The sequence below is a fragment of the Giraffa tippelskirchi genome, chromosome 11 (genome assembly GCF_054371585.1).
Source record: "Giraffa tippelskirchi isolate mGirTip1 chromosome 11, T2T-mGirTip1v1.2.pri, whole genome shotgun sequence".
In the NCBI taxonomy this organism is placed as follows: domain Eukaryota; kingdom Metazoa; phylum Chordata; class Mammalia; order Artiodactyla; family Giraffidae; genus Giraffa; species Giraffa tippelskirchi.
Genome location: NC_137285.1, coordinates 4,306,964 through 4,334,864, shown reverse-complemented (window position 1 = coordinate 4,334,864; position 27,901 = coordinate 4,306,964). Strand labels below are relative to the sequence as shown.

The 27,901-nt window shown below is 57.7% G+C and overlaps 1 protein-coding gene across 13 annotated transcripts in view; it reads left to right on the top strand.

Moving 5' to 3' along the window:
- Positions 1-27,901, top strand: part of EMID1 (EMI domain containing 1) — a 54,554-nt gene that overhangs the window by 8,148 nt on the left and 18,505 nt on the right. For 7 of the 13 annotated variants that reach the window (XR_014069019.1, XM_081542819.1, XM_081542817.1 and 4 more), the window contains exons 1-13: positions 7,125-7,323; positions 13,137-13,250; positions 13,707-13,810; positions 21,211-21,294; positions 22,316-22,377; positions 23,939-24,059; positions 24,296-24,346; positions 24,437-24,526; positions 25,284-25,430; positions 26,536-26,625; positions 26,751-26,803; positions 27,297-27,359; positions 27,452-27,496. Coding sequence is in view for 12 of the 13 variants with exons in the window: in XM_081542819.1 (XP_081398945.1) it covers positions 7,223-7,323; positions 13,137-13,250; positions 13,707-13,810; positions 21,211-21,294; positions 22,316-22,377; positions 23,939-24,059; positions 24,296-24,346; positions 24,437-24,526; positions 25,284-25,430; positions 26,536-26,625; positions 26,751-26,803; positions 27,297-27,359; positions 27,452-27,496 (1,125 nt within the window). In the remaining variant the exon portion in view is untranslated. Of the gene's footprint in view, positions 1-7,124; positions 7,324-11,349; positions 11,686-12,697; positions 12,856-13,136; positions 13,251-13,706; positions 13,811-21,210; positions 21,295-22,315; positions 22,378-23,938; positions 24,060-24,295; positions 24,347-24,436; positions 24,527-25,283; positions 25,431-26,535; positions 26,626-26,750; positions 26,804-27,296; positions 27,360-27,451; positions 27,497-27,901 lie in introns of those variants that run through there. The other 6 variants (XM_081542820.1, XM_081542821.1, XM_081542827.1 and 3 more) reach the window with 5 other exon arrangements.

Here is a 27,901-nt window from a genome sequence, read left to right as displayed (position 1 = left end):
TGGTGCTGAGCTGGCACCCCGGTCCCACTCCCTCTGCCCGGCCCCCACAGGAGCTGAGACCAACAACCTGGGGTCCTTTTCCCCAGGCACTCTTCTCTCTGCGTCTGCCTCTTTGTCCGTCTCTCTGTCTTTCTGAATGCCTCTCTCTGTCTCTCGCTGGCTCTTTCTCTTTCCCTCTCCTCTTCCTCCTCAGAGTGGAACCTGTTCATCCTGAGGGTGTCAGGTGAGGCAGGCCCACATACTTCTGGCCGGCAGGCCCCTCCTGGGGCTGGCGGGGCTGGCAGGCAGCTCTGGGGTCTCTGCTCTGAGTGGCTTCTCTCACTTGTCCTTCCCATCTGCCAGATCCAAATAACCTGGAGGGACTCGCGGCTGCCACTCTAGATGCATGCAGCAGGGGATGGGGAGATGGACACTTCCTCACACAGAAGGCCTTTTCACCTGGCATATCTTGTCTCTAGACCCTTGGTCACCAAGCATCCCCCTTACTAGCAGACAAATTCCACTACCAGTGATTTAGAGTTTAAATGAGGAAGAATCCCTGTTAAGTGTGCCCCAACATTTAACAACGTTCTACATATCAGTCATTAACAGTCTAATATAAATGAGCCAATAATTTTTTTTTTTCCTATTCTACCCTCCCCCTCCCCTCCAGCTAGGTGGAGGCTGCCTTAAGGAGACTTTACTAGTTTGTTTTTGCAAGAGGAGAGATGTGGAGAGAGAAGCAGAGCAAAGTGACCCTCAAAGAAGGGAGGTAGGGAAGAAGCCCGGGGCAGAAAGGAGGGGATTTGGGGGGAATACCAGAGGAAGCCAATTGGGACCAACAAGAAGCAGGCCATTTATTTGTCTAGTTCTTCGCAGCCAACAAAGCACAGCCACAGGAAAGTCCCCAAGTCTTATATCCCTCCCTCCTCTGGCTTCTAGACGGGAACACCGAGGCCCAGAGAGAAGGGTCTCACTGTGGATCACGCAAACATCCAGGTCTCCTAACTCCAAACACAGGTGCCCTGCCGGACACTCTGTCGTCCTCCCCGAAACCCCAAAGGTGCCAGCCTCTCCTCCTAGGATTTCCAAGGAGGGCAGGCAAGCCCTCTTGGGCCTCTGATTTATGGTTTTCCGACAGCTTCCTTCTTCCTACCAGTCCCAGCCCCACGAGGAAGGAAAGAGCTGAGTGAAGAGGGCAGCTCCATGGAGCATAACTAACTCGGCTGGGCAGCCACAGGCCCTCAGGTCCCCCAGCATCCCCACCCTGGCCCAGGGAGGGGCCGCAGCCCCGGGCCTCCAGATCAGAGGCACAGAACGCGGGCATGGTTCCCTAACCTGGAAGGCCGGCCCTCCGGCCCTGCCCTTTGTCTAGGCAGAGGTTCTGAAGGCCTCTGGTGCCGCCTGGGCCCCTGGGAGCTGCTGCCATGGACTCGGGTACCCCCAGCCCTCTTGGGCTGCTCCTGCCCCTATAGAATGGGCAGGATATGGGTGCAGATCACCAGGGGCACCTGGGCTTACACGAGCTGGTGTGTGGACAGGGCTGATCTTACAGGCACCCCCAGCCGGGGAGGCTGCCCTTGGGACACAGGCGGAGAGGAGAGGCCCTTAGCACAGGCCCCAGGGGGACGTAACGGGAAGGAAGGCTGTGACCCAGGTTTGTTTGCTGTTAGGAGAACAGCATTTCCTGTTTGGACTAGGCTGCGGATGTGTCAGTGAATCCACACCAGCAGGGCTGTTTCCCAGACCCCGTGGCCTGCTTCGGGGCTGGGCGGTGGGCGGCGGGCGGTGTCTGAGCCCATGTCCCCATGTGGCCCACACACTTGTGTGTGTGTGCACGTGTGTGTATGTGTGTGCTCCCTCTTACTTCCTCAGCTCCCGACGGGAGTCTAAATCTGAGCTGATCTCTCTTTTCGCCCAAAGAAGCCCCCCCATGCAGGGCTGGGCCGGACGGTGGCAGTGTGGCCTGGTGGGTAAGCACCCAGACCGGCATCCATCACTCACCAGCCTTGAGCCCCGCACCTGGGGATAATCAGGCAGCCTCCCGGGTGTGGGAGAAGAGGGCAGGCGACAATGAGAGCAAAATGCTTAGCACAGCGCCTGGCGCACGGTCAGCGCTCAGATCAGACCGGAAGTTGCTGTCATTACTGGCGGTTGTGGTCTAGTCTTGGCAGCGAGAAGATCAGGCCCCCAGGGAGGAGGCCCCTCTCCTCCCCATCTCAGCAAACACTGAAACCTCAAATGACCAAACCCAGGTCCCCGCAGCATTTCCTGCCCTTCCTGCTCAGGGAGCAATGAGGACCAGAAACTAGGCTGACGAGCACCAGGAGGGTGCGCTCGAAACAGCGCCTTGTACTGAGCCCCAGGACCACCGCCCAGAGACCCAAAGCTTTAAAAACTGCCTGTCTTTTCTTTGTTTAATTGAAGCATAGTTGACTTACACTGCTGTGTCAGTTTCTGGTACACAGCAAAGTGACTCAGTTATATATACATATATATATTCAGTTTTTCATATTATTTTCTATTATAGGTTATTACAAGATATTGAATATAGTTCCCCTTGTTGTTTATCTATTTTATATAAAGTAGTGTGCATCTGTTAATCCCAAATACCTAATTTATCCTTCCCCCACCTTCCCCCTTTGGTAACCGTAAGTTTGTTTTCTATGTCTGAGTCTATTTCTGTTTTGGAAATAAGTTCATCTGTATCGTTTTTTAAGGTTCTACATATAAGTGATATCTATGGTATTTGACTTTCTCTACCTTACTTCACTTAGAATGATATTCTCTAGGTCCATCCATGTTGCTGCAAATGGCAATGTGTCATTCTTTTTTATGGCTGAGTAATATTCCATTATAGATACAATGGGATACAATGCTATATATAGGTGTATATATATACCACATTTCTTTATCCACTCACCTGTTGAGGGACACTTGGGTTGCTTCCATGTCTTTAACTGCCTCATTTTGGGACTTACCTAGCAGTCCAGTTGTTAAGACTGTGCATTCTCAATGTAGGGGGCACGGATTCAATCCCTGGTTGGTGAACTAAGATCTACACAACCAAGAGTAGAAAATACAGTATAACTAACAATATAAAAACACTACATCTCAGAAGGACATTTAACGGCATGAAGAAATGCTCATGCTATCTTAAAGACAAAGCAAAGCCACTTACAGTGATCTACAAATATGTATGAACAGGTAAAGAAAAAACACCTGCCTTGTTTTTTCAGGTAAGGAAATGAGGCTCAGAGAGGGGAGGTGACTTGTCCCAGGTCACACAGTACCAAGTGGTTGCTCATTGACATCTAGGCCAATGGGGCACTGAGCTTGTATTAACCACCAGACTGCACTGCCATGGGCTCTAGCTGTAGAGGTTTTTTTTTTTTTGGCTGCGCTGGATCTTTCGTTGCTTTGCGCGGGCTTTCTCTAGTTGTGGCTTGGGCTTCTCATTGCGGTGGCTTCTCTTGTCACGGAGCATGGGCTCTAGGTTCTCAGGCCTCAGTAGTTGCAGCACACAGGCTCAGTAGTTGTGGTACATGAGCTCTAGAGCATGGACTCTCAGTAGTTGAGGTGCACGGGCTTAGTTGCTCTGCAGCATGTGGAATCTTCCCAGAGCAGGGATTGAACCTGTGTCCCCTGAATTGGCAGGCAGATTCTCATTCACTGCACCACGAGGGAAATCTGGGTTTTTTAAAAAATATTTTTTTAATTTATTTATTTGGCTGCGCTGGGTCTTATTTGAGGCACACAAGATCTTCTAGCTGCAACATGTGGACTTTTCAGTTGCAACATGTGGGATCTAGTTCCCCAACCAGGTATCAGACCCAGGTCCCCTGCATTGGGGGCATGAAGTCTTAGCCACTGTTCTACCAGGGAAGTCTTCAGTTCAGTTGCTCAGTCGTGTCTGACTCTTTGCGACCCTTTGAACTGCAACACGCCAGGCTTCCCTATCTATCACCAACTCCCAGAGCTTACTCAAACTCATGCCCATCGAGTCAGTGATGCCATCCAACCATCTCATCCCCTGTTATCCCCTTCTGCTCCCACCTTCAATCTTTCCCAGCATCAGGGTCTTTTCCAGTGAGTCAGTTCTTCCCATCAGGTGGCCAAAGTATTGGAGTTTCAGCTTCAGCATCACTCCTTCCAATGAATATTCAGGACTGATCTCCTTTAGGATGGACTGGTTGGATCTCTTTGCAATCCAAGTGACTCTCAAGAGTCTTCTCCAACACCACAGTTCAAAAGCATCAATTCTTCAGCGCTCAGCTTTCTTTATAATCCAATTCTCACATCCATACATGACTACTGGAAAAACCATAGCTTTGACTAGATGGACCTTTGTTGGCAAAGTAATGTCTCTGCTTTTTAATATGCTGTCTAGGTTGGTCATAGCTTTTCTTCCAAGGAGCAAGCGTCTTTTAATTTCATGTCTGCAGTCACCATCTGCAGTGATTTTGGAGCCCCCAAAAATAAAGTCTGTCACTGTTTCCACTGTTTCCCCATCTATTTGCTATGAAATGATGGGACCAGATGTCATGATCTTAGTTTTCTGAATGTTGAGTTTTAAGTCATAGCTATAGTTTCAAATAAATACCCTGGACCAAGAGACCCCAGCCTCTGATGTCACAATGTTGATAATAGCTTTTCCTTGGAGTATCCACTGCTGGAGAAATTCCACAGTGACTCAGAGCTCCCACAAGTTTGATGATAAAAGAACATGTATGCAGTCTATCTGGGCTTCCCTGGTGGCTCAGTGGTAAAGAACCTGTCTGCCAATGCAGAAGACTGGAGTTTGATCCCTGGGTTGGGAAGATCCCCTGGAGTTGTTTTTTTGTTGTTCAGTTGTGTCCTACTCTTTGTGACGCCATAGACTGCAGCACGCCAGGTTTCCCTGTCCTTCACTATCTCCTGGAGGAGATGTCCATTGAGTCAATGATGCCATCCAACCATCTCATCCTCTGTCTTCATCTCATCCTCCTGCCTTCAGTCTTTCCCAGAATCGGGGTCTTTTCCAATGAGTTAGTTCTTTGCATCAGGTGGCCAAAGTATTAGAGCTTCAGTTTCAGCATCAGTCCTTCCAATGAATATTCAGGGTTGAATTCCTTTAGGATTGACTGATTTGATCTCCTTGCTGTCCAAGGGACTCCCAGGAGTCTTCTCCAGCACCATAGTTCGAAAGCATCAATTCTTTGGCGCTCAGCCTTATTTATGGTTCAACTTACACATCTGTACATGGCTACTGGAAAAACCGTAACTTTAAGTGTATGAACCTTTTTCTCAAAGTGATGTCTATGCTTTTTAATGGGCTGTCTAGGGTTTTCATAGCTTTTCTTCCAAGGAGCAAGTGTCTTTTAATTTCATGGCTGCAGTCACTGTCTGCAGTGATTTTGGAGCCCAAGAAAGTAAAGCCCATCACTGTTTCCATTGTTTCCCCATCTATTTGCCATGAAGTGATGGTACCAGATCCCATGATCTTAGATTTTTTAATGTTAAATTTTAAGCCAGGTTTTTTTCACCCTCCTCTTTTACCTTCATCAAGAAGCTCTTTAGTTCCTCTTCACTTTCTGCCACTGGGGTGGTATCATCTACATTATCTGAGGTTATTGATATTTCTCCCTCTGGAGTAGGAAATGGCAACCTGCTCCAGTATTCTTGCCTAGAGAATTCCATGGACAGAGGAGCGTGGCAGGCTACAGTCCATGGGGTTGCCCAGATTTGGACATGACTGAGCGACTGAGCCCATGCTGTTCATCATGGAGCATCTCGGACACATTGCTAACAGGTGTGGCGCTGCCTCCTCACTCTGTGGTCCTCCCAGGTCCTTCCCAGGACAGAAGCCACTGCCCGGTACTTTCCCTTCCTAATGAGCTGCATGCCCTTCAAAGTGCTCCCTGGGGTGTTCGGTTTATTTTAAAAAAAATATATATGTATTTATTTGGCTGCGCCGTATCTTCAATCTTTGTTGAGGCATGCAAGATCTTTAGTTGTGGCATGTGAACTCTTAGCTGCAGCCTGTGGGATCTAGTTCCCTGACCAGAGATTGAACCTGTCAGTCCCAGCAGAAGCGGGGAGGTCAGACTATTCTGGAGTTTGGGAAGGTTCTAGGTGCCCTCTGATGAGAGCTATGGCCCCTCCCCATAAACACACACTCCTGTCACAGACACATACATCACACACATGCACACAGACAGCACACATTTCACATACCCCATCACGCTTGCACACACATGTGTCATATACACATACCACCCTGGCATACACTTTGGAGCAATTCACGGCCCTCTGCCCAGAAGCCCATCCATCCATGCACTCCAGATGAAGTAACTCCACCCTAAGCCTGTCCTTCCAGTGTCACAGATGGGGAAACCCAGGCCCAGACCAAATGCTGTCTACACCCTTGCTTAATTGTGCTAAAGAGCTGACACCCCCTCTGAAGTCAGGAGATCTGGATCCGACCACTCATGGAGTGGTTTAGGTAGATGACATCTCCTCTCGGCCTCAGTGTCTCCATCTGTAAAGCGGCAATAAAAGTGGACACTGACTTTATGGGGTCAACCCAGGTCTTCTTCTCCCAGGGAGGACTACAAGTGCCTGGGCCTCCCTCTTTTTCTCTATAAAATAGGGATAACTGTGCCCACCTCACCCACAGTGGTCTTAAGATTAAACTGAGAGAGAACGTGAAGCGCAGGTGAGGTGCCCCTCACGGTGGAGCGCACCGCTTAGGCAGCTTTTGTTGCATAGATGGACCGCCCCTCTTGCCTTGATGACTGGATAACTCAAAAATATCCAGAGGGGATGCGGCGCCTGGCATCATTAGCCCAGGCTTGGTGGTTTTGGGACCTGGCTGCGTCAGAGACCGTGGCCCGGCCTCAGTTTGCAACACGTGGTTGGGCACCTCGGAACTGCACCCGCCCCCAAAAGGGACACGGGGCGCTGGGCACCAGGCTCAGGTGGGCACCTGGCGGGCTTCCTGGCGGGGGCGCCCGGCCCCCCGGGGCTCCTTCCGGGTTGGCAGCGGCGGCGCAAGGGGCGGGGGGCCGCGCGGAGGGGCCGGGCGAGGCCGGGAACGCGCGCCCCCGCCCCGAGCCCGCCTCCCGCCCGCCCTCCCGCCCGCTGCGCTGGGAACCGGGATCCGCGCGTCCGGGGCGGCTGGCGGCGCGAGCGGGCGGGCGAGCGGGCACGCCAGGCTGGGGGAGATTGCGAGGGACCGCGCGCGGAGGGCTCCGGGCGCAGCATGGGCGGCCCGCGGGCCTGGGCGCTGCTCTGCCTCGGGCTCCTGCTCCCGGGAGGCAGCGCCGCGTGGAGCGTCGGGGGAGCGCCGTTCTCTGCGCGCAGGTAAGGGCAGCCCCCCACCCGCTGCACCACCTCGGTGTCCTGCCAGCCCGGGGTTGGGGACCGGGACTCCGGGCACCCCTGCCCCCAACCTCCGTGCAAGCCCAGGATTGGGAAAGGGACCCGGTTCCCCACCTCATTGCCAGCCCCGGTGGGGGCAGGGACCCTGGGCCTCATTAGCTGGCAGGAGCTCCGGGCCGTGCGGGGGTCCCCTGCTTCAGCAGCCCCCTGACAGCGTTCTTCAGCCCCCACCACTTCCACTCCGGACTCTAGGGGAGGGGGAAGGGGCACAACGGAGGAAACCCCAAGATTTCTCCGTCCCCTCCGCAGAGCCCCCTCCCTGCACGAAGGAGAAGCCCAGATCACCCTCTAGCTGACACTTGGGGACCCTCCCCCCTTTACTCTGCTCCTGGCTTTTTTTAGTATCCCAGCTATTTATTTCCCTCGAAGGAAGAAGACTGGGGTGGAGTTTCAGAGACCGAGGGTCAGTGTCCGTCCCCAGGGACCTGGCATTTTGGACTGAGTGCTGTGGGAGTGCTCTGTCTTCCTGCCCATCACTCAAGAGCAGGGAACATTCTATCTGGTGGTGTTTATGGAGCATCCCCTAGTACCAGCCGGGGGGCCCTTTACATGCAGTGTTCAAGGATCGAATGAGTTAGGGAACACTTGTCCCCATTTATCAGATGAGCAAATCGAGGCTCCGGAGAATTGACAAAATCTTCTAGGCCCTCTGAGCATTGACAGAAGAACTGGGATTCAAATCTGTGTCTTTCTGGCCTTGGTGACACTGTTTGAACCTGCCCAGGCCCTGGTCCTGACTGTAGCCCCTGCCCCCGCTGGGGTCCCCTCTCAAGGGCCGGCCACTGCTGTTGTCTGAGGCAAACAATACGGAGTAGCCAGGCCTCTCCAGGCCTTTTCATCCCATTCAAAGGCCTGCCGGGCCCCCACCCGCTATGGCCTCAATTCTTTAATTCTTTTCAGAAATTCCCCTTTCCCAGTGGTCAGGGGCCAGCGTGTCCCCACTGGGCTAGCAAGAGCAGGTGACGCAGGCAGGGCTGGAGGGCAGAGGTGGCTGTGATGTAAGAGGCCAGAGGTGCAGTTGTCTGAGACGGGGACTGATGGCTGGCCGATGTTACAGCCACCACCATGCATGCTGACCTGGGCTGGCATTTTACCTGCACCTGTCCCCCTCCAGAACCTTTCCGACTGCCAGGAAGGCACACATTTGTAAGGTCCTCATTTCATAGAAGACAAAGCTGAGGCTCAGAGAGGGGATATGACCTGTCAAGGGCAAGGACGTGAACCCCCAGGGTCCCAGGGGCCAGAATGACCAAGACTCTGAACTGGGAATATCCAGTGTCAAGCTCAGGATAACAGTTGAGAGGGCATACCTGCACTGCCCTTCGGCCAGTCCACTGCCTCCCAGCCTGAGCTCCTTTCCCTGCAGGGCTCCCCATGTGGGAGCAGGACTGTGGCTGCGGGCAGGTGTCTGGTGGTCACTGGGGGCTGTCACCCAGTCATAGAAGGCTCAGAGTGGCTTGAGCATCACAAAAGCCCTGTAGGCAATGCTGTTGCTCCCATTCTACAGATAAAAAGACTGAGGCCGAGAGAAGAAACGGCACCTCAGTCTAAGTCAGTCAGTTTCCAGATCCAGTGTTCTCTTCACCCTGGCGGTTCTCTGGGGGAGGGAGCATGGATGTCAACTTGGGGAGCCGGGAAGGGTTTGCAGATCATGGTCAGCAATCAGGGACTCGGCCTCAGACACAGCAGGGTCTTCTTCCGCTCTGTTATCCACTCAGTGTGCGACCTCAGGCATGTCTCGACCTCAGGCATGTCTCTTCGTGGCCCCGGGGCTCAGTTCCCCCCTCAGTTTCCTCCCTCTTCCCCTCTCCTCTCCCCTCATTCCCTGCTCACAGACCTGTTCTGAGGATAGTCCCAACCTGCTAACACCAACGTTAAGTGGGGGAGGGACCCTCACCAGAGGAATCTGTGGTTCTGGGCTGCCAGGACCTCCCCTTGTGGCCCCAGCCCCACCTCGCTGGGCCTCACTGAAGACGGCATGGGGATGTCGAGCCCATCACCCCTCCCTCCAGCCCCGTGCCCCAGGCGCCCCTTGGCAGCCGAGGGACCAGAGGCAGAAAAGAGGCTTTGTGCCTGGGGAGGGGGAGGCCCGGGACAGCATCCAAGGGGCCGCCCCCAGGCCCAAGAATGTGGCGAGACTTTGAGACCCCCGGAACCAGGGTGCCTGCGGACTGTGCTGAGCTGCCTGTGCTCGTCTTGCCCCTGTCTGCCCCCCAGTCCCTGCTGGGGCGGCTTCCTGCCCCTCCGAGGACCCTTCCAGCCTGTAATGACCTGTGTCTCAGCACTGTGGTTCTGGAGCTGACGCCATCACCAGCGTCCTGGCCCAGCCTCCTCCCTTTAGGCAAATCCCAGAGTCAAGGAGAGTGGAGAACTTTCTTCCCCATCCTCTCCCCGGGGAGCTCAGATCCCAGTGCTGCACCCATAGCGGTGACCTGGGTAGGGGACTTCTCTCGGGGTCTGTTTCCCCTCTGTAAAATGCAGAGCCTGACAGTCGCAATCTCAAAGTCAAGGCAGGGGGGACCTTGTGCGGAAGGTATGGTACCGGTGTCGCTCAGGGAAGCCCCTGGACCCCAGCCTCCTGGCGTGGGCCCCACGTCACGGTCCACACGGTCCAGGAACAAGAAGGACCAAAAAGCCCGTCAGCACTGCGCTCGGTGCTTAGCCTCAGACACCCTCTGCTGGAGGAGGTCCTGCAGTCCCCATGTGCAGATGGACAGAGTGAGGCCCAGAGTGGGTCAGGGCGCGTCCCAGGTCACCAGGTTAGGGAGCAGCAGGGCCAGGGCTGGAGCTTGGCCTCCGGTGTGGGGTTTGGGCGCCGTCCACCCCACCCCCACCCGTGGCTCTTCTTTCTTTCCTCCCCTTTCCATAACGAACGGCCCTTGGCCCCCAGCCCGCTTGGCTGCCTCCTGCAATTAGCCCCTATCACTGTTCCGGATCACAGCCCTAGGCCCTGTGGAGACAAAGTCCCCTGGGCCCCTCGTGGCAGGGGGTGGAGGGCAGGTGGGGGGGGCCCTTATGGGGGCAGCTGGTGCCAGGCCGAGCTGGTCTGGCCTGTTTTCTCTCCTCCCGGCAGCCTGTGGGGCCGCGGAGGTGCTGAGTGGGCAGGAGTGGCAGGCCCAGCAGAGGGGTGCTGTCTCCTCCCAGCCCCTGCCATCGCCCTGTCCCACAGGAGGTAACCCAGCCTCAGCGGGGTCTCAGGAGGCTTCTCACCAAGCACGCCCGGGAAAAGAAGCTCCCAAGGGCAGCAGGCTGGAGGCCGGGCTTCCAGGGGCCACGCCCATCTCCGGGAAACCCCAGGTCCTGGCTCCCCTGCCCAGGGCCACTGTCTGTCCTCGGTCATTCAGTCATTCAGCAGACCTCCCTGGGCGCCCTTAAAGATGAGCTCCATCCTGGCTCGGTCCCCGCCAGTGCCCTCCCCCAGCACCTTTCGGTGGGGGCGGGGGGACGGGAGAAAAAGCTCAAAGCTGCCGTGAGTGGCTGGGATGGGGGAGGGACGCCCTACAGATGCCCAGCGGTGCCCAGAGCCTCAGGAGGCTCAAAAGCTGATAGGAGTTTGCCAAAGCAGGGCTTTGCAGGCAGAGGGAATCTCGTCTGCAAGGATCGGAGGTGGGGAGAGGGCGCTCATGGAGGGAGGGCAGGAAGGAGAAAAAGCTCCAGCTCAGGTGTGCGGGTCTGGGTGGTTAGGGTGATGGGCAGCGTGGGGGGCTGTGGACTCCAGGCTTGTAACGCCCCTGGAGAGTGGGTGGAGGGGCCAGGCTGGGACCCTGCTGAGGAGCTTGGGTTTTACTCTGGCCACAGCAGGGCTGGGTCTTCAAGGCCAGGGAGGGGTGGAAAATAGTTTTTGGTGACCCCCTGCCCCACCAGGTGAAGGGCATGAGGGGCTGACCTTGAACCCCACCTGGCCTGACTGTCCTCTCCTGTCTAAAATCTCTGCTGGCCGGTCACCAGCTCGGTGTCTCCTATGCAGAGGAATTGGACTGATGAGCAGTAAACCAGGGAATCAGACAGTAATTCACACAGGGGAGATTTCAACTAAGGAGGAAGAAAAAATGAGCATCTCTGCCTAGGGGTCACCAGCCGCGGGCTCTGCTGAGCTCTGGTGACGTCTGGATCAGGGTGGGCGGCTCAGAGGCCCCCTTCTCTGGCTTGTCCACCTCTGTGCCTTCAGCGGACTGTTTCCTCCTCTGGGACTGATTTCCGCAGGACTCAGAACAGTGAAGAGACTTCCCCAGAGTCCCATGGGGCGTTTGTCCACTGGTTCCGGCCAGAGACTTTCTCCTCCAGGTGGGCCAGGTGGGGGTGACAGCCGCGAGGCTAGGTTTCCGGGGTGGGGGACACCTCCATGGTGGCGGGACATTCCAGGTGCTCACCGGCCCTCAGCCCTGCTCAGGGTCATGGGCCCGGGACTGGGAAAGGAATGACCGTTTCAGGTGACCCTTCTCAGCTCAAGCCCCCACCCCACCAGACTTTCCTCTGTGGCGTGGAGGCCGGGGTCAGCAGGTTCCCAGGCAGAGGCCTTCACAGAGCCACAGACCGTGCCCCAGGGAATGAGGAGGAGGAGACGGGAGCCCAGGCCCCTGGGAGGGAGGCGGGGGCCAGGCTGAGCATCCATATTCCTGGGTTCAAATCCAGACTCTCCACACACCAGCTCTGTAACATCAACAGTTGTCTCCCCCTCACTGAGCCTCAGTTTATTATTATTCAATTGCTCAGCCGTGTCCGACTCTTTGCGACCCCGTGGGCTGCAGCACGTCAGGCTCCCCTGTCCTTCACTATCTCCTGGAGTTTGCTCAAACTCATGTCCATTGAGTTGGTGATGCCATCCAACCATCTCATCCTCTGTTGCCCCCTTTTCCTCCTGCCCTCAATCTTGCTTCAGTTTACCCTTCTATTAAATGAGGGAGAGGGGGGGTTTTCCAGCTGTGGGAAGATGATGTAAATATCTTTATTTTTTAAATATTTATTTATTTGACCCTGCTAGGTCTTAGTTGCAGTGTGCAGGATCTTGTTCCCTGATCAGGGATAGGACCTGGGCCCCCTGCATTGGGAGCTCAGAGTCTTAGCCACTGAACCACCAGGAAAGTTGATGTAAATACCTTTGGTATACAGTCAGTGCTCAATATGTGCAGCGCAGGATGATTATTCGGTGGCATTTGAAGGAGCCAGTCCTCCACACTTGGGAAGGTAACCCTGCTCCCGGCTGTCACACAGAGGGGACCTGAGGATAAGTGAGGCAGAGCGTCTCTCCCACATGCCTCGGGGAGGAGGGGGCAGACGTGACTCACCAGCTGAATTCAGTGTGACAGGCATACAGAGTGGAGAACAACTGCTCTGCTCCGACGGGGGCGGAGGTGGGCGAGGACTCGGGGAGAGGTGATGGCACAGCGGGTGGGAGGTGCCAGGAGAGAACCGGGGGAAGGGTGCTCCAGGAGCGGACCCAGCAAAGGCCTGGAGGTGAGGGGTGCGCGGCAGGAGTGGGCGCAGGAGACGCAAAGGGCTGGGGGTGGAGACACCACGGCCAGGTTTCCATTGTCTGACCCACCCCCAGCCCCACCCAGGGCTCTGGAATTCACTCCTCAACCACAGCGGCAGGGAGACTCCCAGCAGGGAGACTCCCACCAGGGCCCAGGGGCTCGGAGGGTCAGGGGTCTCCCTGCCTGGAGCCTCGAGGCTCCCCGAGAGAGAGCGCAGGCTGTGGGCGACCCCTGAACTTCCTGTCTGCCGGTCCGTTTCAGGAACTGGTGCTCCTATGTGGTGACCCGCACCGTCTCATGCCACGTGCAGAATGGCACCTACCTGCAGAGGGTGCTGCAGAATTGCCCCTGGCCGATGAGCTGCCCTGGGAACAGGTGAGCGAGACCATGTGGATCAGGAGCTGCTGGCGTTCCTGCTGTGGTCAAAGGGCTGGGGCTGGGGGGAAGCCCGGGACCCCAAGGGTGGGTGGACAGAGGGCCCACTGCTCATTTCCCAGCACCTCCCGTTGGCTCTTGGGCCACCCTGGAGGGCCACCCTGGGGGAGGATTCCCCCATTCACCCGCACACCTTCAGTCAGTGAACATTCACGGCTGAGGGACAGGCCAGCCCAGCTCACAGGGTCTTCCTGTCCAGTTATTTTCTTGATCCCCCACCCCTGGCCAGGGGCTGGGGAGAGAATGGAAGGGCTGAGGCCCAGAATTCAAGAGGAGGGAAGCTCCGGAGAGGCTGGGAAGTGGCACAGGATCCCAGGGCCCTGGGCGTGTCCTCACGGAGGGCGAGAGAGGGGGCGGGAGGCCCTGCTAAGCCGGGCCATCCGGGCGCTCTTTCAGCTACAGGACGGTGGTAAGACCCACCTACAAGGTGATGTACAAGATGGTGACGGCCCGCGAGTGGAGGTGCTGCCCCGGGCACTCGGGGCCGAGCTGCGAGGAAGGTAAGACTGCCCCGTGCCAGGCCAGATGCCTCCCCTCAGGTGCGAGGGAGGAGCTGTAAACCGTCCTTCAGAGGGTAGGCGCTGAAGGTCGGAGCACCACGCGTACCGGGGGCTGCTGCCCAGAGCTGCCGGCCAGTCACAGCAGGCATGGTGGGTGTCTGCTGTCCCACGGGTGTTGACGGGACCCTGTCAGGACCCCTGGAGGAATTTCCTGCGTAATGTGTGGCTCACATCTGAAGTTGCACATCCCAAGTCTTTCCTCCAAACTTGGGGACATTTCCACAGGAGGTGGTGATGACTCAGGGAAGGGTCAGCAAGATGGGGATGGCTACACCCCGTCCGGCAGGTTCAGAGACCAAGGATCAGGATATATGTGACGGGCACTCAGGTCCTCAGTGGTGGAATTCTGCCTGGCTTCCCCCAGGCTCTCAGCGATGGGAGGACCCAGCTAGGCAACCTGTGGCGGAACGTGCCCCAGGCAGAAGCACCCCCTTACCACACTCCCTTCCCTGCATGCAGCTCTGGGGGCTGGGTGGAGCACTCCCCAGAACTGAGAAGGGCCCTCAGTTACCGTGGTTACTGGGAGCCGTCTCCTCCATAGCGCCTGCGTATGTTGAGCGGTCCAGACTGCATCGACCCTCATGGTCTGGCTGAACCCAGGGAGCGGAAGATTTGGGGACCCCCAGAGCTGTGCTCCCAAGAATGGCCATAAGGAGGATGGACGGGCCTGGAGCCAGCCTGAGAACCAGGCCTGAAGGCCCCTTAATGGAAAGAGGCGCTGGGCCCCCCAGTAGCACGTTCACGTGTGTATCAGTCAAAAGACACATCCTGGTTCCAGAATCAAGGAACCACAATGCTATGGTCATAGGTGCTTCTGAGACTTACCCCCTTCACCTCCCTGGGGCCCACAGCAGCCCCAGCTCACAGACGGGGCAATGGAGACCCAGAGAGGTGAAGTCACACGGGTGGGGGGCAGACTCCCCACAGAGCAGGGCACGGAAGGGCCTGGCAGGTTCCATGTGGGGTGGGAGAGCCCCCAACACAGTGGTGGGGCGTGAGGCAGCCAGAGGGAGGGGGCAGCAGGGGTCTGGTATAGAGAGGTGGTCACACAGGCAGGTGTGGGGGGGGAGGGGAGGGAGGGGAGCCAGGAACAGAGCCCTCCCCCACCTGCTAGGGGTGAGGGGGGATGGCAGAAGGGCCCGGGGCCGGGAGGGGCCAGGAGGGGCTGCCGCCAAGGAGGCTGCAGAGACGCTGGTGATGAGGAGGGGCACCCCGGGTGCAGAGTGCCTGTGCCCAGGCAGGGCCTGCCCAGACACAGGTTACCCTGTCCTTGGCTCCCCTCCCAAGGGCAGACCCTCCCAGGTCTGTCGGGCCATAGCGGAGCAGGCAGGGGTGAAGGACCGGTGGGGAGCGCCCATGACTCAAGCGCCCATGTCCTTGAGTCCAGCTGCCAGAGGCCGTGCGTCCAGGATCTGGCTGAGGGCTGGGGCTCTGCGGAGGGTGAGCGGGGGTGGGAGACGAGGCCTGGGGCGGGGTTGGCCCTGACACCTCCCTCTGTGGAGCCTTGGAGTTCCAGCCTGGGGGTGAGGGCTTCCTGGGCCAGGCCCCCTCGGCCGGCCTTGGGCCGGGGACTCCCCATGCATTATGCACATGGTTGTGCAAGGGCCTTGGGCCGGCTGGGGGAGGGGGAGGCTGCAGTTTAGGCAGCACGGTGCCCCTAGGGGGCGGGGGTTAGGGGTGGCGCACCTTCTCTAAAGGGCGCTGAGCGGCCTTGTGCTCTTACCTGACATTCTCCTACGCTGGGCCTCGGTGTCCTCACCTGTGAAATGGGCGAAGTCACGCAGTCTGCCTCTCGGGGGTGTTGGAAGGATGTGAAGCAGGTGGTGCAGCAGGCAGCCCATGGAGGGGGCAGCATGGGATACCCAATGGGATGGGAAGGGCCTCTCCCTACCCACAAGATCAGACCGAGTAAAGGGAGGCCCAGGCCTGGATGTTCTAGAGAACTGCTCTGGGGATGGGGGGTGGGGAAGCATGAGGACATTGCTGGCCCACGGCAGGCCCTGACCTTCCTGTGACAGCCAGCTTCAGGCTGGGGCCCCAGCTGTTTCCCCTGCTGACAACTGCCCCTGTGGTCTGTCCAATGCTGTGACATGACCTGAGGCCAAAGAGCTGCGTCACCAGGGGTGGCGGGGCGCAGAGTGGGTCCAAGAGGGAACGGAAACACCTATCACTCCAGAATCCAGCCTTGGATTGACTGTGCTCTGCTGTGTGACCTTGGGCAAGTCACTTCACCCCCTCTGAACCCCATCTCTATTTGGAAGTCACCCGGGATCAAGAGGTGTCCCTCTCGTACCTTATTGAGAGGGCCAGAGACTCACATCTCCAACATGGCTACTTAATAAATGTCTTCCTTTCCCCTTTGCCCCCCGCCAGCCCCCCGTGCTGGGGAGTCTGCGCTGCTCCCAGCTCTGAGAGCCCCCCTTCTCAGTCAGCGACTCAGCAAACAGGCTTCTAGTCTCTGATATTCGTGAGGCCAGCAGAAGACTTCCTGGCTTTTAGCCCTGGGTTTCGCATCTGCATATTGGGAGTTTCACTCCATGATGATGATTTGAGGACAGTCTCTTTGATGTTCTTGACAATGAGGAGGAAGGGACTAGAATGGGCCTTTTTTTACAGGTGGAGAAACTGAGGCTCAGAGACAGTGTGGGTATCACTTGTGGGTATTACACAGCAAGTAAGCATCATGGCCAGGATTCTCCCAAGGGCTCAGACCTGAGGTCTGCAGCATGCCCCTGCCTCAGACCCTCCTGCAGTCACCATGATGACGGGAAGAAAGCTGCCACCGTCCCCTGTGCTGGGCACCAGGGCTGGTCCTTACCTGCATCGTGCCCTCTTGTCAGGGTGCAGGAGGTGCAGATGTGGAAAGTGAGGCTGAGAGAGTGGTCAGAGTGGAATTCAAAGCCCTTCAGTCCCACAGGAGCTGGGTCTTCCTTCTGCAGCGACGCTGGCCGGGGACTTCACCCAGCGCATTCAGACACCTGGGAACGAGGCAACCAGCCTCAGCCCCTCCCAGACAGAAAGACAGAGAATCGAGGCTCCTCACCTGCAGCTCCCTGTGGGCTCCCCCAGAGCCTCCACTGGCCCCCTCGCTGTCCGCACCTGTCCCCCACACCTGCCCCTTCCCTCTCCGTGGACACCCGCAGCCCTTGTCTTCCGCGGTGGGAAACAGCAAGGGAAGAAGTTTGCTCAAGGTCACATGGTAGGAAAGCACTTTCTGGGCCGCTTGGCCTCTACCTGTCCAGGGCTGGGCCCTTCCAGAGCACAGCTTTCATGCTCTGACCAGATGCGGGATGCAGAGCAGAGCCTGTGTCTTACTCTGCAGATTTGGGATCCCGCATGTTAAATGCTGTTGGAATTTGCCCGGATCTGCCGTCCACTCCACTCCCACCGCCGTTCCACTCCCATCTGGGGGGCTCGAAGGCCCCCACCTCCAACTCGCGTGGGCACATCCTCCACCCCCAGTCGGGAGGCTCCCCCTCCGCCTTCCCAGCTGCCTCAGCCAGGCGCCCCAGCCTCGCCCTCCCTCCTTTTCACCCCGGGGCCCACTCCGGCCTTCCTCCGACCCCAGAGCCTGGGCAGTGACTGTCCTCTCTGTCCGTGACTTCGTTGGTGCTCCCGCCCAGCTCTGTTAGCCCCCACCCTTCCATCACTAATCCTGTCTCTCCGGTTCCGGCATAAGTCTGGCGTTAAGTGGGTGCCTGGGAAGTGAGTGGGGGACCTCGTGTTCCCCCGGGGCGCCCAGGACTGACACAGACCAGGGCCTCCCAGAGGGTTCTTGGAGCTCCCAGCCGCAGCCCTGACCCTGGACCCTGGCTCAGGCCAATAGTAGCAAATATTTACATTTGCAGAGTAATTTCCCAGGAGGGGAGCTGGGCTGGGCAGGGGATGTCTGTGGTCACTGGACCCAGCAGACCTGGGGGGAGGGTTCTGGAGGAAGAAGCCCCTTGAACAGAAAGTCAGAGGTGGAGCCAGGGGCACCCCCAACTTCTCACACCATCCCAGCTGAGGGGGGATTTAAACCTGGTGCCCTGCCCCCTTCTTCCTCCTGCTGTGTGGACAGGCAGCCTCTGCTCCCTGGGCCGTGGTGTTCTCACGAGGAGCCACTGAGACCAAGGACAAGACCCTGGGCGGTGGAGGGGTGGCTACTTGGGGGCCACAAGGCTAGAAACTGCAGATGGCACGGGCCCCGTGGAGGTCAAGGTGGAGTAATGAGAGCTTTGGTGGAATGGGGTTTAGTGGGTTCCCTGGTCTGTCCAGGAAGACTTTTTGGAGGAGGAGACATGGGAGCAGCAGCTGTGGGAATGGGGAGGCAGCGTGTGTGTGCGTGTGTGTGTGTGTGTGTGTGTGTGCAGGGCTGGCCAGCATCTCCCAGGTGGGGGATGTGGTCCCACAGAAGTGGTCCAGTCAGGGTCCCAGAGTAGAGCCAGGGCTTGTGGTCCTGAAACTAGCCTGGAGCTCTTTGGAGGGCAAGGTTGGGGCTGGGGAGGGGCCCTTCAGGATGGACCACCAGACTGGGGTGAGGGGGTTCTCAACCCACTGAGGCCCGCTCCAGGGGCCCCGACTCAACACCAGTGGGAGGGATGTGACAGTTCTGTCCTACAGGAGACTTTTCCAGCCCTAGGATTTTTTCCTACCGGAATTTTGTGTGGTATAGGGCCATTTGGGCTTCCCTGGTGGCTCAGTGGTAAAGAATTTGCCTGCTGATTCAGGAGACTCGGGTTCGATCCTTGGGTCAGGAAGACCCCTTGGAGAAGGAAATGTATTCCTTCTCTAGTATTCTTCCCTGGAGAAATCCACAGACAGAGGAGCCTGGGGGGCTACAGTCCATGGGGTCACAAAGAGTCGACACGACGTAGCAGCTAAACAATAGCATGCCATTTACAACCTGGCTCAACTCTTAAAGTATTTCTGTCCATTTATTAGAATTTGGGGGAGTTTATGGGATCATCTTTTGTGAATCTTGAATCCAGAGCCAGTATCTTCTGGCGTTTTTGACAGTTTTTGTTGCTTATTTAAACTTTCTTTCTTTTTTTAAAATTTTAGCTCACAATTTCTTTGAGCCAATTACGTCTTCACTGCTGGTCAGGCCATGTTTTCATTAGTTTTTCTAGTTCTCTCTGACTCCTGGTGAAATGGCCCAAAGCAAGTAGATTGAAAAAGAATTTCCAACCACACGTTTATAGATTAATAACTCGGGGACACCCTAGCATGATGTTAGAACACTTATGTTCATTTTCAAGACAGTTGTGTCTGCCGTCCACATTATTTTGCCTTTTGTTTGCTTGCTTTACATTCATTTTCAGCCAGTGACTCATGCATTCCTCCACAAGAGGTTTGGTGAAGCTGCTGAGGCCCTACTGCGTGCGGGGTACTTTCCCCGGCCACACGCAAGACAGATGAGGTCCTTGCCTGGTGGGGCTCACATTCTACCCGGGGGGGAGCAGGAGATCAGACTGGGAGCTGGCAAGCAGATGACATTTTTGAGGTAGAAAGTGCCGTGGAAAAACGGGAAGACGATAGCAGGGTGGTGGGGAGGGCGGGCAGGGCAGATGCTCTGCCAAACTTCATCCCAGAGAAAATCCACACTTCCCTGGGGTTGGGGGAACAGCCGCTTCTTTTGGTTGACATCCTGCCAAGAGTCAGCCAGTGGCCTTTTACAGCTTCACCTGGGAGCAAAGGGGATGAGGAGGGCTTAATCAAGGCTGTTCTTCTCGGGAGCCAGCCTCCTTGATGGGCGCTGGGCCTCCCGCCTCTGCCCACCTGGACTCGTGGTGCCAGGTGGCCCAGGAGAAAGGAGGCCGGGTCCCAGAGTCAGACTAACCCGGGTTCCAGTCTGCGCTCCAGCCCTCAGCCAGGCGATCAGACACTTCCACCTCTGCCTTGTTGCCCCGCAAAGGGAGAGATTCATATTCGCTCATCCATTTATCGGAGCCTGGGGGATAGAGGAGTGGTAACACCAAGCTGCCCTGTGCCTCAGTTTCCCCATGTGTAAATGGAGGGGATACTGGCGTCCACTCACAGGGGCTCATGAGGACAGCGAGTTAAGACTGTATATGAGAAGCGCTCAGGATGTGCCGGGCCCAGCATAAGTGCTGAACAAGCATTAGCTGCTATTATTCCCTACCTTGTAGGATCCAGCTGGGCTATGTGAAGCTCTTAGCCCTGGGCGTGGCTCACAGTGGCATCTCCCCCCACCCCCGTAATTCCCCACAAGCCCCCAAGCCCTGCCCCAGTCGTGGGCTGCCAACCCAGTGCCCTCCATCCCAAGTGAGATTTACCCACTGTGAAGGGGCACATCGCAGGCCCCGGGGAGGGTACGTGGGGGATTCGGGCCCAGCCTGAATGCAGGCCCCATGGTGGGACCCAGAGAGGGCCTGGCAGCCTCCCCGCTGGGGGATGGCCAGGGGGACCCGTCTGGTTTGAATTCCCGGCGCCTCTCGCTCACCGCACCAACCCGCAGCCTGGCTCTGAGCTGCCAGGCCCGTGCCTTATTTGGGTCTTGGCTCCCCCCAGGCGACACTGTGTGGCCTTAAAAGGCAGGCCCGGGGGTACGGGGGAGAGGGGGCAGTTGCCACTGCTGGCTCCAAAGCCCCTCCAGCTGCGCCCTGCTCCCCTGGCTTGGCCGGCCCAACCCTCCAGCTGTGGAGAAAACCAGGCCCCCAAAGCCAGATCAGCCCGAATGGCCTGCTCCTCACAGGGGTGGGCTCCTGGAATGGGCCCCCTGTACCCTCCCAGACAGCCAGCTGCCCTCTGGTTTTCATTTAAAACCAGTGCTGGATCCACTTTGGTGTCCTCTTACCAAGTCAGGCAGGGAGAGGGTGGATGGTGACGTTGCTGTGTTTATTTACCGCCTACTGCATGCCAGGCCCCTGTGTGTGCTCACTGGGCCTTTTGCATGCATGGCCGGCCTCAGGCCTCATGCCAGCCCAGGAGGTATATAGAGGCCTCATGACCCCATTTTACAGATGGGAACATCAGCAGGTCCAGGGAGGTCCAGAGAGGACAAGCCACACAGGCCCGAAAGCGGCAGGTCTGGGAGCCGACCTCGAATCTCTTGGCTCCAGCTCTTAGCCCAGGCAGCTTGCTGGGCTTGTAAAAGCGCCCAGCCTCCCCCATGGCCCTCACCCATCACCAGCCCCTTCCCAGCCCCTTCAGATTGACAGCCTCGTCCCAGCTTGGCCCAGTTCATGCTGTGTGACTCTGGTAAACCGCCCCACCTCTCTGGGCCTCTATCTTGCTCTGCACCAAGGGGAATAGGGATCCCCGCTGTGGCTACAGTAGTTGAGGGGGAACAGAACAAAACGTCACGGCCAGCAGGCCCTCACCCTCGCTGTCCTCAGTTGCAGGCTCCTCTGGCTTCGTGGAGCCCGGGTGGTCGGGCAGTGCCATGCGGCGGATGGCACTTCAGCCCACAGGCTTCTCAGGTGGGTCCTGGGGCAGCTGCTTGGGGTCCGCCTGGGCCAGGGGAGGCTGGAGGGGCTGCTCTAAAAGCCAGCTGGGCCCAGCAGTGGAGGATCAGGGACAGCACCCTGCCCCCATCCACCGCAGGCTGGAAAGAAAACTGGGGGTGCAGGGAGGAAGGGCTCCCCAAGGGGAGTCTGCCCTGGGCCCAGGCACCTGAGACCCAGGACCCCCAGAGTCTTGCAGACACAGGTCCAAGCCCCCAGTTTCCTTTTTTTCATTGAAACAACACTTGTCTGAGCAACTGCAGGGTGCAAGGCACCGTGCCAGGAGCTATCCACAATCACCTTGTATAAACCTCCCCCCGGGATGGCATCACCATCGCTGAGGGTCAGAGAGGGGATGTGCCCTGGCCAGGACCCCACAGCCAGGGTGGGGCAGCGCTGGGCTTCGAACCCAGGCTTTGTGCTTGGGGAGACCCCGGGTCCCTTTGCCCTGAGCTCAGCATCCCCAGGTGTGCACAGAGTGACACTTGTCCTCACACGCAGGATCCTGGTGAAGACCAGAGAGGCACGTGTAGCGTGCTCGGCTACTGCTGACACTGCTGTGAATAACTTCGGGGTATCGCTGAGGAAGCCGGGGAGCTGGGTGATGGTTCTGGGGGAAGGCTCAGAGGGTGGCATGTGAGTCCAGCCCAGTCTGGACTATGTGGGGTCCCCAAAGCCAGCAGGCCATGGCCAGCCCCGCCCGGGTGGGAAGCAGCAGGCATTTCCCTCCCCGCCCCACCCCATTTTGGATGAGGAGTTGGGTCCCTGGTCTTGCCCTGGGAGAAACAGTCCCCTTGGAGGCTCGGGAGCCAAAGGACACCCGCAGGGCATGGTCCACCCTGGACAGGCTGTGACTCCGTATTCCTGTCCCTGCCCTGCGGTGTCTCATGGATTGGGGTCGTCAGGTGTCTGTCCCCTCCGTCTATCCTGCCCCCAGTGGCTAAGGGGCTCCAAGGGGAACCTGGGAGCCCCAACCCAGCCTGCTTCCTCTCCGCAGGTTGTTTCAACTGCAGCAAAGTGTCGGAGCTGACGGAGCGGCTAAAGGTGCTGGAGGCCAAGGTGGGTTAGCACCTTGCCTGCCAGACAGGCACCACCCTCCCCCCAGTGCCCGCCCTGGGAGGCCTGCTCATGGTCAGCCTGGCTGCTCTCCCTCCAGGAGGCCCGTGAAGCTCTCCCAGCCCCATCCCCTCCCAGAGACTCCTAGACACCCCCCAGAGCTTGTAAATAGGTCCCCTCATTGCCCCAACACCTTCATTCTTTATCCCCCACCCTCACCACAATGCTATCTTCCCAGTTCCAAAAAGCAAACACATGTACTGCATGTCTCGAATTATCTCAAGATAAAAAAGTTTTAACAATTAAAAAGTAAGACATCCTAAATTTAGAAACATGAGAAACTCAGAACCACGATAAACCTACCAGAAAACCATTGGCCTCGGTCACCTGTGCCCCCCAAAGAGAGCGACTGCCAACATCGGAGCATCTTTTCTTCCAGATTTTCTGAAGACAGGTAGAGACTTTTAACTTCGTCTGCATATCCATTGCCTCCTCCTGGAATTTATCTTGAGATTAGATTCGAAGATGTTCACCCAAGCATTAACTATTCAGAGGGAGGTTTGAAAACCAAACAACAGAAGGGGTAGTTGCAAACTGAGTGAACATGGCTCAGTGGAATATTAGGCAGCCATTAACAATGCCTACATTTTCCAACATGAAAAGATGCCCCTGATGTGTTAATATCAAGTGGAAAAGCCAAGTTTCTAAGCAAAATGGGTTAGAACCCCTGTTATGAGGTATGAACACCCCAGGAACCTCACCCTGCTCCCCAAGCTCCCTCCCAGGGAAAGCTGGCTTAAGGGGCAGCTCAGCTCAGTTCCAGGTTAGCCTCCCTCTGGGTAGGTGCACATGGCCCCACACCTCCTGGTAAGCAGGCAATCTGGCCTGTCTTAACCCCTGATCAGTGAGTGGCTCAGGGGACACTGTTGACCTTTCAGGCTCTCCCCCCACACTGAGTCAAAAAATGGGTTTTTGTTCGTTTCTGTTTTTTGCTTTCTGGTCACACCAAGAAGCGTGTAGGATCTTAGCTTCCCAACCAGGGGTGGAACCCGCATCCCCTGCAGGGGAAGCACAGAGTCTTAACCATTGGACTCCCAGGGAAGTCCCGGAAAGTGGTTTTGTACGCACCTCGGCACTTCCGTTTCATGTCAGACCCTCCCAAATTTCCCTTCAAATTTAGTAAAAATTCTTCCAACCTGTGGTGTTTTAAGAGACCAAGAGAAATGTCATGTTATATATGCATGTAAATATATATAAATATACATACTCACATGCAGGTAAGCACAGGAAAAAACCGCACGGCCTAGCAAACACGGGGACAGGCTCAGAATCTAACGTGGGTGGCTGTGATAGCATTGATGATTTTCCTACAATGAATGTGATGAACTGTGCAGTTGGAGAACCACAGGCATTTCTGATGAAGTTCTGGGCCCCTGTGAGCCTGGTCTCCACTCCAGGTGGGGTTCTGCTGGCCGCCTGGCCTCCCAGCCCCACCTCCACGGGGCGAGCTGGCCTGTCCCTGGTGAGACGCTGGTACCCACTGCATCGTCCTCTTCCTCCACAGGTGGCGGTTCTGACTGTCACTGAGCGGGCAGCGCCCCCGACCCCAGCTGCCCCTGAGGACCCCGCCCCACTCTGGGGTTCCCCAGCTGTCATGGGCAGCCCTGGGGATGGAGGCCTCCGAGGTGAGTGGGTCAGTGAGGAACACGCTCCCATGTGGGAATGAGCTGGGGGGAGCGAGATTCCAGCTCGCACTGCTGCTGGCTCCCAGCTTGACCCCCATGCAGGCCTCAGTCTTCCCAGCTCGCCAGTGGGTCTCCAGGGGCCCCTGAGCATTGGCGTCCAGGGAGGCCCGGCAGCTGGTGGAGCTGGGGCAGAAACTCTGGGTGACACTGACCCCCGCCTAACCGCCCCACCCTAGGGCTGCCCGGAGCCAGAGAAAACCACAGGCCCCCTCTGCTCCCTCGAGATGGTAGGTGCTGGTGTGGGTGTGGCCGGGGCATGGCCGGGAAGGGGCTGAGCAAGGCTGGAGCTGTCCAACTGATGCCTTTTCTCCCCCCAGATCGAGTTGGTGCCCGGGGGCTTCCTGGGCCCACTGGCCCCAAGGGAGACCCTGGCAGCCGGGGCCCGATGGGGATGAGAGGCCCACCAGGTGAGTGCCCACAGCACAGCCCCTTCCAGCCCCCCCTGGCAGGAGGGCCGGGGCTGGGGCCTGCCTTCCCGACCTGATGTAGCAGAGGTGGCCTGGGCCCCTTCTGCCCACCCATCTCCTGACTTACAACCTCTCCAAGGGTGCCCCCCGCCTCACGCCTGGACCCCCTGTAACCTCCTTTTGCATTCACTGAGCCCATCTCCCTGCTCTCCTATTCCCAGCTTGAAGCCGGACATGGGTGGTGGGAGTCGGACCAGACCCTGCCCTCCTGGGGCTCCCAGGCGAGGGAGGCCAGGGAGGGTGGGCCTGGGCAGAGGAGGAGCAGCAGTGCCCCCCTCCACGTGACCAGGGTTCTTGTGGGGGCCGTGGCTGGTATGGGGGCCCCAGGGAAGGAAGCCTAGACCCTGCCAGGATGGGCTGGGGGATGGGACGGGCTTCCCAGTGGGAGCCACACCTTAGGTGAGGCCTAGGATGACCTGCACACACACAGCCCAAAGGAAGGACTGAGAGGGAGCGGCTCCTGCAAAAGCCTGGAAGAGACAGGACCTTCTGGAACTCAGCATCTTCTCAGCACCTACTGTGTACCAAGTGTCCACTGTCCTTATGACAGCCAGGGACTCAGAGACAGGAGCTGCCCTGCTTGTGGCCCCTGGCACCCTCTGTGCCCACTGCCCCAGGTGGCCCCCTCCCGCTCCCTCGCAGCCATCCCAAGCCTCCCTGCCTCCAGCACACCCACCAAACCCTGGTTCCATTGCAGGTCTGCAGGGCCCCCCAGGGAGCCCTGGCCAGGCCGGAGCTATGGGCGTCCCTGGAGAGAGGGGACCTCCAGGGCCCCCAGGCCCTCCTGGCCCCCCTGGGCCTCCAGCCCCTGTTGGACCATCCTACGCCCGGATCTCCCAGCACGGTGAGTTGCTCAGGGTCACAGCAGGTCCAGGTGGCGGTGGGGTGAGGCTGGCATGACCGTCTGCTAGGCAGCTTCTGTATACCAGGCTTGCCCTTGGGCCACTCCTCCAGTGGGCACCATTGTCACTGATGAGGAAGACTGAGGGCCAGAGCGGGGAGATCACACAGCCAGGGCCTGAGAGGCTGGCTTCAGATCCTTGCAGCCTCCACAGCCTGTGCTGGGAACCACCGGTGTCAGGCCCTCCCACCAATCCTCGGAGCTGGCCAGGATCCAGCCCCCAGAGCTCCGGGAAGCTTAAGGCCTGGCAGCAGAACATGAGCCCTGAACTTCCAAGGCCATAGCCCTGCCCCAGTGCTCAGAGAGGCCCGGCCCCCTCTGCCCAGCTGGGCCCTGCGGTGCCTCTTTCTTCTTTGAAACCTGACCGGCGTGCTCGCTGCTGGGGTCAGGGTTTAGAGTGCCAGGTTCAACCCCATCTGCGTCATACCTTCGCTGTTAGACCAGGCGCTGTTCATTTGTTCTCCCCCTCTGAGCCTTGGTTTCCTCATCTGTACCATGGGGATAGTGACGGTGCTCTATGACACCCGTGCACAGAAGCTGAGCACAAAGCTGGCGTCAAAAATGGTAGCTACCCTGCCTGCCCTGAAGATCCAGGTGGCTGGGTCTCTGCATTGCCAGAGTGCAGAGGCCCAGCTTCAATCCCTGGTCAGGGAACTAGATCCCACATGCCACAACTAAGATTTCGCACATGGCAACAAAGACTCAGTGCAGCCAAATAATTTTTTTTTTTAATGGTAGCTTTCATTATTATTCCCATCAGACCTGTGACAGTCCAGGTTCAGCGAGGTAGAATCTTGCTGGATGTCACCAGCTAGACTGTGGCGGAGTTAGAACCCAGGTCTCCCTGCAGCCTGGTCTGGTGTAACCCACACTTCCCCCACCACCTGCCTTGGCGCAGGTGCCCAGTGGCCCCAGCCACAACTATGGGCTGTCCCGCAGGGGACACAGCAGTCAAAGCTGGCTTGGCAGAAGAGACAGGTTGAAACTGTCTGCCTCACACCGCTCCGAGCAGCCCCGGCCTGCTTTCTCATCATCCTTTCTCCCCTAGGGGACCCATTTCTGTCCAACACCTTCACTGAGACCAGCAGCCACTGGCCCCAGGGACCGGCTGGGCCCCCAGGCCCCCCAGGACCCATGGGTAAGTTGAGTCCAGGCCTGGGGTAAGGGGTAGGGCTGGCCATGAGGAGGGAGCTGAGGGTGGAACTTCCTGGTGTTGTACTGTTTCAAACCTGTTTCAAACCAGGACATGCTGTCTGATTCCAGGCCCTCCTGGACTTCCTGGTCCCATGGGGATTCCTGGGAGTCCTGGACATATGGTGAGCATTTCTCCAAGTTCTCCACTCGTCTGTCCGTCCACCCCTGACCCAACCCACCCATCCACTCACCTACCCACCCACCCACTCAACCATCCATCCATCCACCATCCCTTCCTCTATCCTTCATTCATTCATTCAAGCATCTGTGGAGCACTTAATGTGCAAACTACTTTCCATGAATCTTATTCAGTCCACATGGCAAGGAGCAAGTGTTGTTATCACCTAAGGACAAGCAAAGAGGTGGAGATTCTTGCCCTAGGGCTGTGGCCAGCACATGGCAGCTTCCAGATCAAAGTGGGGACTGCCTGACTCCACTGTAGCTCTGAACACTGAGCTGTGTCAACTTCCCACTCTGGGCAGGCCATTGGCTGTGTGGTGAAGGGCCCAGAGGCCCAGGCCAAACTGGGGCACCCTCCCCTGCCCCTCTGCACCCCAAGTTCCTGCCCACTCTGCCCTGCCCTGGCACAAAGCTGAGCCCTGTCTTGTTGCTCAGGGACCCCCAGGCCCCACTGGACCCAAAGGAATCTCCGGCCACCCTGGAGAGAAGGGCGAGAGAGTGAGTATTGAGGCAGCCCGGGTGGAGGATTCTGGGGAGCCCCGGATCAGACCCTCTGACAGCTCACTCCATTCCTCTCCTCCCTCCTGCAGGGACTGCGAGGGGAGCCCGGCCCCCAGGGCTCCATGGGGCAGCGGGTAAGTGACGCTGGTCATCCAGCAGCACCCCTCCAGGAGCCCACAGGCCCAGACCCCTGCCGTGGCTCCACCCCCTGGGGCCGAGCCCCCGACCCTCCCAGGCTGGTCCAGGGTGAGCTCCAACTCCATTCTTGCCCCCATCTCAGGGTCCCATCAGCCCCTTAGGATCAGGCCACCTCCGTCTCCCTCGCCCTGGCTCTGTGTCTCTGGACCTCTTTCTCTGTCTTCCCTTTGTGTCTCCTTCTCTCTGAGTCTCTATTTCCCTCTTTCTCTCTCTCTCCAACTCTGGTTGTGGATTTGTCTATGTCTCCCTTTAGTTTATCTTCCGTAGTGGCTTTTATGGTAAAAAGTCTGCCTGCAGTGCAGGAGACCCGGGTTCGATCCCTGGGTTGGGAAGATCCCCTG